At 34.6% G+C, this 8,731-nt stretch overlaps 1 protein-coding gene across 1 annotated transcript; it reads left to right on the top strand.

Annotated features, from left to right (window-relative positions):
- Window positions 1-3,009: 3,009 nt before the first annotated feature.
- Window positions 3,010-7,372, top strand: LOC148200360 (3-ketoacyl-CoA synthase 20-like). Its single transcript, XM_088114283.1, has 2 exons — window positions 3,010-3,672; window positions 6,350-7,372. Exons 1-2 carry the CDS (start codon window positions 3,055-3,057, stop codon window positions 7,133-7,135), a joined length of 1,404 nt encoding a protein of 467 aa, XP_087970409.1. The 5' UTR covers window positions 3,010-3,054; the 3' UTR covers window positions 7,136-7,372.
- Window positions 7,373-8,731: the final 1,359 nt, after the last annotated feature.

The raw sequence follows: 8,731 nt of genomic DNA, 5'->3' as shown, positions 1-8,731 counted from the left end.
TGTCGTCTTTTCTTCATTTTGAATTTTTAACAACAGTTATTAGAACAACCATAGTTAAAAAGTTAATATTAATTAGGAATATGCCATCACATCTTTTTCACTATGTTAGCTTTAGAACATCATTAATCAATATTGTAAAAGCATATTTTTGAACTAGTGTTATTCTATTTTGGGGCTTAAAGATATATGATGTAAAAACTAAGTTAAATCCCTTTAGTTATTCCTATTTTTTGTGGATTTTTCCCAGTTCAATCTCCGTTTTATTATAATCTTCAATTTAGTCCTAAAAAATGCTAATTTGAGTCAATTAGGCCCCTGCCATTAAATTAGCTTAAAGGGGTTAAGTTTTTATGAGCTGAGACGTTGACTTGGCCAGTTTTTGCCACATCACTCCTGCCACGTCGGCGTCATCTTTCTCAACACCAGAAACCCTAATAGGGATTTCGAAATGGGATTTAGGGTGGCTGTGCAATTTGGTGATAGCGATAGTGGAGTACTGTATGTGGAGGAATCTCATGATGGAAGAGGAACTCACATCTTAGGGTGGTTGCGCGATTTGGTGATAGCGACAGTAGAGTGCTTTTGGGTCGTGGCAGAGGGGTGGTTGTTTGTTGCGAGGTACGTTTCTGGATGAAGGGAGAACTCGCGGTGGAGGTTGAACGCCGTAGAGGGGATTGCGATTAAGGTTCTTGGGATCTAGTTCGTGAGAGGATTGATTGTTTGCAGGTTCCTAGATCGTGGTAGTTTGAGAACACTCACGATGACTATTTGAACGTTTGCTGGCTTGGTGATGTTTAAACAATGACGAGGGAGGTTGTGCAATTTTGGATTTCATGGCTGATTGATTTTTTGACTCGCGGTGGTAGATAGTTTCACAATGGTGAAATTGTTTCAAAGAATTACATATGAATCTTGGTTTTTATGTGAACTGGCTAATACTAATAATGGCATATGACAATGGCATATGAAAAAGGGGTTTTTATGTGTTAAAAGGGGGTGCTTCTCTTTCTTTTTGCCTCTGCTTCTTCTTCATCATACCAACTTTCTTTTTCTGCATCATAACACATTGGATAACATATGGGTGATTAATGATTGCAGGAAGTGTTTTTTTAAACAAAATTATTGGTGTATGAAGAAATGCGGCTTGCTGGGGGCAAGGCGAACGAAGGGTGATGATATTAGTGAAGATGATGCACCAAGTACTTCGGGAAGGCAGTTTCTGGAAGGTGTAGATGGTGACTTGCTTCATGCAGATGTTCCAAAGGTTGTTGATGGTTTAGTTCCTTGTTTTTTATTCTGTTGGAGATTCTCTGCTAGTTTACAATTCAAGCTTGTTGAAACATTATTGATGCATATTTTGGTTTTATTTATTTATTTACTTGGATGTGCAGCACATTGGTCAATCTCCCCTTCCTGCTTATGAACCAACATTTGATTAGGAAAATGAGAGGGCACTTATATTTGGACAAAGGATACCAGAAACTCCTATATCGTAGTATGACATTCGTTAGATGTTGTTTCTAAGTAGAGTATATTTTGATCTTCATTTGTTTTTGTTTTGACACGGTCATCTGTTGTTGAGGAAGATGACGTTGATGTGGCAGGAGTGATGTGGCAAAAACTGGCCATGTCAACGTTACAGCTCATAAAAAATTTAACCCCGTTAAGTCAATTTAACGGTAGGGGCCCAATTGACTCAAATAAGCATTTTTTTTAGGACTAAATTGGAGACTCTAATAAAATGGGGATTGAACTGGGAAAAACCCACAAAATAGGGATAACTAAAGGGGTTTAACCTAAAAACTAAAAAGATAACTCTTTTTGACTCAAAATACTATTAACTTTGAATTGGATTATTTTTTTCCTATATTGACTAGAACAATAACTATAAATTTTAGTTTGGACATCTAAATTGTTTTCCAATTCCATTCAAAACATTTTTATATTGTACATGGCCTGATGCTACCTGCGACATGTTTCTATTTAACTATAAACTAGTCTACCATACTCTAATGATGCGCTATTCTTTAATTTAACATATTATGAATCAGACAATTGACTCATGATGTAAATGAGCCATTGAATCCATCCAGGCCTATATAGGTGAGAGCCCACAAATCCATAATTATAATATAAATAGTACACTCATTGAGATAAATAAGACAATTCATTTTTTACAATATCAATTACTATTTGACATACCCGACTAACTTGGATGTCAGAATAACTCTTGCATGGATACAACCATTCATCCATAGAGGTCGAATACCAAGGAGAGAATGAAATGAAACCACTTAACATACGAAAAAGGAAATAAGTTCGTTCGAGATGCTCTTCATAGATATGCTCATTTGTGTACAATTTCATTTTAAATATAATTAAAGGTATAATTCAACTTAAATTATTGATTTAAAAACTATAATATTTTCAACTGAACTCATTTTCTTAAATCCAAATATATATTAATTTGAGAAATACACATCCAAAATCTAACAATGATAAATTAACCCTACAAAAATATACATAGAAAAAAAAGTATTAAATGGTACTTAAAAATAGACTTTATAAGTGTTATAATGTGATAAGAAAGAAATAAAATAATAAGTATTAACTAAGCGTTTAAAAATAATAAATATTAATCTATCATCACTAATGGTGTCAACTCCAAAAACATCCCCAGTTTTATTCTAATCAACCCCTCCTTTGCTCTTTCCTCTCTCACCAAATCACCAAATCTCCAAAAGTTCAATTTTAGTTTGCTCCGGAATATAAGTTTCACCCTTATTTAATTTGATCAAATAAAGTGATATTATTATTAGTATCTTTGGAAGACATTCACCAACTGTAAACTAACACCAAAGCTAACTCCTGACAAAAACAATTACTAATAGTTATGGCTTCTAACTGCCACCCTTTACCTCTTAACTTCCTTTACTGAAACGCCCACACTCACTCTACCCTAAGAATCATTCTCTATATATATTTCCATCGTTTGCACCCTCCCTCCTCACAACCCCAGCAGAAAACTTCTCACTCAACAGCATACCCTAAACAATGCTGCACCATTTCAACATGAACATCTTGTTCACGTTCCTTTTAGCTGTCGCCACAGCATGTTTCTACGTCCCTGAGTTAAAACAACGAGGTTCGATCATAATAGCATCATGCATGGCCATGGCAATGCTGTACCACTTTTTAATGAAGCGACCCTGCAAAGTTTACTTGGTGGACTTTGCATGCTTCAAGCCAAGCGTGGCGTGCCTTTGCTCCAAGGAAACGTTGCTGGACAGAGCCAAGCGCGTGGGGTTTCTCTCCGACGAAAACTACAAGCTCGTGACCAAGATTCTCGACAGGTCTGGCTTGGGACCGTGGACCTATGTTCCAGAGGGGCTGTTGGCGATTCCGCCAAAGCTAACTTTGGACGAGGCAAGGAAGGAAACCGACACGGTGCTCTTCGGAGCTGTTGATGAGCTTTTGGAGAAAACTGGGATTGAAGCGAAGGACATAGGGATACTTGTCGTGAATTGTTGCTTGTTCAATCCCACACCGTCCTTGTCTGACTCCATTATTAATCGGTACAAGCTTCGAGGGAACATTCTGGCGTATAATCTCAGTGGCATGGGGTGCAGTGCAGGGGTTCTTGCTGTTGACTTTGCCAAACAGCTCCTTCAGGTTCTCGCTTATCATTCATGCTCATTGATTTTCATGTCTTGTGTTAGATATGTTGCAGATTTTGTTCCATATGTAGATAATAATAATTAACATGAAACTAAAACTGCTTTGAATCATTTCAATTTTTCACCTATGTAGCATGAAATGAGACATTTTCATATTTTTGAAGAGAGAAAATAGCATATAATAAAGATGACACACTGAAAGAGATGCACCAGTCTAATTTTATAATAGTTCTCATAATAACTACTCTGTTAATAATTCAAAATTATAATTATTAATAAATTATTGAATAAGATGGAAATCTACAATTTTATCACATAGGTCTAAAAAATATCAATCAACAATGTGATCCTCCACAAATTTGTACGCAAAACTATCACATCTTGTACCAGCTCAACCTTTTTAGATCTCCTTTTTTCTTACACTATTTTTTCCACATTATTTTTCCTCTTTCCGTTTCTTTTCAACTTTCATATCATTAATTACATCTCTCATCTATGTTCCTCCATTAATGGGGAAATCAAAACACTTTGTTGTGTTCTTTTGATTCCTCTGCAACCATTGTTTTGTACTTGCACTCCATGTGCCCAAACATAAACAGGATAATTTATGTATTGAAAACTGTAGTTTTTTGTTTGAAATATCTATAGCATTTTTCTCCAAAGTTACATTGAAAGAGACATAAAAAAAAAGAGAGTAATAAATATCACATAAAAAAGCTGGAAAATATTATTTTTAACATCATTTATACTAGTTTAGCAACTCGTTTTAGAGATATTTTGATTATTAAATAAATAACTCTATTTTTGTAAGAAAAGAGATTGAAAGAAAAATAATAAATATATAATGTGTAAAATTTATTAAATGTGATAATAATAATACAAAAAACTTATCTCTCTTTGTAATTCATAGCATATATTTTCGGTTGTGAATATAATTCTTCTATGAAAATTTAACAAAAAATATAGTGTACCAGGTTTCATGTAACAGCTACGTGAGTCGGTTGGGTGGGGCCACGTTTTATTTCATGTAGCTGTATCATCGGATAAAGTGCCATCAGCAGTGCACAAGTTACTAAGAACCAGTTTATTTTTATAGAAAATACTCGGATACCCGTAAAATGAATATTAAACTAATATATTAATTATTGTAAAAAAAATAAAAGGAAAGATAAAGATGAATATTAAACTAATATATCAAAATCAGTGTTCTTCATTTTCAGTTTTTTTCTTCCATATTTTTTTCTGTTTTTTAATTGTATACTTTTATAAGAAAAATAAACTATTTTTAATAAAATCAAACACATGTTAGCACAAGATATCTCTAGGAGTTAGGAATCAAAATAAAATGAAGTTTGTTTGTAGGGTAGAGATGGTTACCCACCCTATCTCTTACCATAAAAGCTCATGCTCCATTCAGAGGCATTTAAACCTTGTAGCCTGAAAATTTAATGCTCACATGAGACCAATTTGATGATCATATGAATTTTAAGGCCGAAAATTTTTCCAACCAAACTTGCTACAGCCTCAGACATTAATTAAAGAAACAAAAGTTCAGAAATTTATTGATGTTTAGATATATTAGGAAAAATATTTTTTACTAAAAAAATAAAAGTGGTTAAAATTTGTTCATACTTAAAAAGAAAATATAAATGTGTACTTTATTTATAAATAAAAAGGGAAGCGGGAATAAGGTGTAAATAATTTCTTATTTTATCACTCAATTATTTTTATTTCAAATCTATTTTACTCACTTTATCATCATGTATCAATCATTCATTATCAACTTTCCTTTTTCACTCATTTTAAATATTTACCTTTTCTTCTTCGTACATTTTTATCATCATCTTAGTAGTGATACACATTGTTCTGTAAAAATCAGTAACAAATCGATTTAACTTTTGGGATACAAGAATAATTTGTCACACGTTTACATATTTAAAAATACAAAAAAATTAAAATACATTATGGTAAAATGTGCGAGAAAAGTTTTAGATGGTAAACATTAAAGTAATATCATACGTTTCCTATAAACTATCTAACTAATGATATATTAGGTCAACAATTCTCTTTTACGTGCATTGAAGAAGATTAAAATATTTAAAAGTAAATAACGAACCAAAATAAAAAAAATTTCAAAATTTTAAAAGGTGAAAGTATACAGAAATGGATTCGCTCTAATTTATTTCACTATCTTTTTAATAAGTATTTTCTTTTTTTATTCTCATGATGCCATACCTATTTTGTCACCATTTTGATTAATTATTTTGGATTTGCACGTATAATCTCTCTAGGCGGCATTAGTGTTGTTTGAACAGCTACATTGCTCGTGCGTGAGGGCACGTGCTTGACGCCAAAAAGTGAACTTAATAAGTTAGCTTTAGGAGTATTATGATGAGATTGAGTGATCATGATCAGCACTGTGAGTAGTTGTCCGATGAGATGAAGTAGACCCATCTTGAATGGAAAACTGGTAATATTTACCAGGTATCAAAGTGGGTAGCTGATATGAGACAGATAAAAGGAGTTTAAATAAACATTTTTATAGATATATCTACCAAAAGTAAATGAATAACTGATACAATTAATATCGTAACAGAGATGCACAGGCTTAAAAATAATTTCGAATTTTTATATATTTAATTTTATTCATTTTCCCTATATTTTGTTTGCAGGCACACCCGAACTCGTACGCGCTGGTTCTGAGCACGGAAAATGAGATCTCCAGCATGTACTGGGGCAACAACCCGTCCATGCTCCTCGTGAACTGTCTCTTCCGCATGGGCGGATCCGCCGCGCTACTCTCCAGTCACCCGTCGGACCGGCGCCGCGCAAAGTACCAGCTCCTCCACACGCTCCGAACGCACGTGGGCGCCGACGATAACAGTTACAGCTGTGTCTTCCAGGAGGAGGACGAGGAGAACAAGGTGGGTGTGTCGCTCTCTAAAGAGCTGATGAACGTGGCACGCGACGCCCTGAAAGTCCACATCACGTCGCTCGGCCCTTTGGTTCTCCCACTCTCGGAGAAGATAAAGTTCTTATCAAACCTAATCGAGAGGAAGGTGCTGAAGACGAAGATCGAGTCCTACATGCCCAACTTCAAGCTTGCCTTCGAGCACTTCTGCATCCACACGGGAGGGCGAGCTGTGCTGGACCGCATGCAGAAGAGTTTGGAGCTCGAAGACTGGCACATGGAACCTTCTAGAATGACCCTGTACAGGTTCGGAAACACTTCTTCGAGTTCCGTGTGGTACGAGTTGGCGTACTGTGAGGGGAAGGGGAGGGTGAAGAAGGGTGATAGGGTGTGGCAGATGGCGTTTGGGTCGGGATTCAAGTGCAACACTGCGGTGTGGCTTGCCTTGAACACCATCGACGTTGGGTCCTGCAGGAGCGCGTGGAGGGATGAGATTGGTAATTTTCCTGTCAAGATTGATCCTCTCCCCGTCAAGACTAACAAATAAGGCATTATGGTTTCGGTTGTTCGTTTGTTCTGCTGTTAAGGTTTTCGATTTAGGGTTTCCTCTCATGCATGTGTGTTGTCTGGTTAAGGGAAGAAGATGAATTATGTAGTTGGCCTTTGCATGTGTTCTCTAGCTTCGTTTCGTGGCCAACCACTTTTGGCCTTTGCATCTTGTACCCGTCATATTTCTAGAGACCGATCTTATAGTGATATATATATATATATTCCTTAATATTAATCTAATGTTTCCAATGATAAACTTTAATCCTTTTATTATAATGTTTTAAAACTATTTGAAATGATGAGTTGGCATGGTTGAATTAGTTGGCATTTACGTGTGCGTGAAAGTTGCAGCAGGAGCCTATAGTTATAGATGCAGTGGGTGAGAGCATACATTAATAGTAAATTGGAGGTGTGGCGAAGGGATGTGAGGCCAATGTGAAGTGATTGATGTGTTTGTGAGGAATGGGAAGTATGGAAAATTGTAAGGAAGGAAAAAAAAATGAAAAAGAATATAGCTTGGCAGATGGCTCCACCATAATTCTACTCATAGTTGCAGGAACAAGGACAGAAGAAAGAAGGGTAGATTTACTTGCTTTTTACTGTTACAGTTTTGTTGCATATTGTGCATTAATATGCTTTTTATGTAAAATACTTGGAAAAAAAACTGTTTTTTCATGTGAACGGGTGCAAATAGATAATTAATAAAACTTCAAAGACACATTAGTTACCTGTGCTAATAACTTTCAATTTTGTGAAGAATCTTCGTAGAAAATGAATCATAGATTTTTCCTTTAATCTGTCTTCGACCTGCCCGAAATCCAAAGAAAGATTGGCTCGTGTAGCTTAATTTTTCCCAAGGCTTCTTTCCAGGCACTGCATGTGTACTGAGATTGCCATCCTAACCTATTCGTTCCAAGGATTGGAAGAATTCTAATAACAAGATTAGCAGAATTCATTTCAAACGTCTCTCCATTTGGAGCTTTAATTGAAGTTTTTAGAGACTAGAACGTGTAGGAACTTGAATTCTTAAGTTTAATATATAATATTTAATAAAATATAGTTTAGTGAAATATAGTGTTTAAGCAAAACACATATTAGAATATTTTTATTAAACGTTAGCTTTATAAATCACAATGGGTCGGGCACAGATACTCTCCTTGATCGCAATCAGACCTGTAAAGTAAAAACAGACTCGCAACCTACCCGTTCCCCGTGTGAGTATCAATTTAAAAAATACGCGTATGTATTTTAAAACCTGCAATTACTAGCAGATACTTACAAAATATAAAAAAAGTATTTTATGTATTTTTAAAATAAAATTACAAATATATATATATATATATATATATATATAATATTAATTAAATATAAATTAAATTTTAATTTTAATTTTAATTAAATTTAATCTAATAAAATATATTTTTATTTTATTTTTAATTAAATTTAATTAAAAAATATATAAATTAATTATTTTTTTTATTTTTTGTGAGTAACAGATACTCATGGGACGGGTAATATACTATTCGCATTCAACCCATTTAGAAGCGGCTATTAAAATATCTGCTACCCGTTACCCGCGGGTAGTAAATATCTG

This window comes from Vigna umbellata, chromosome 4 (assembly GCF_029865625.1).
Source record: "Vigna umbellata cultivar VRB3 chromosome 4, Vumbellata_1.0, whole genome shotgun sequence".
Classification (NCBI taxonomy): domain Eukaryota; kingdom Viridiplantae; phylum Streptophyta; class Magnoliopsida; order Fabales; family Fabaceae; genus Vigna; species Vigna umbellata.
The sequence above is the reverse complement of the archived record's forward strand: the minus strand, read 5'-3'. Positions and strand labels throughout refer to the sequence as shown.

Bases quoted from the DNA above. Each gene is read 5' to 3' on its own strand.
- LOC148200360 (XM_088114283.1), top strand. From the start codon at position 3,055: ATGCTGCACCATTTCAACATGAACATCTTGTTCACGTTCCTTTTAGCT. The intron at 3,673-6,349 runs GTTCTCGCTTAT...TTTTGTTTGCAG, and splicing joins TTGCCAAACAGCTCCTTCAG to GCACACCCGAACTCGTACGC.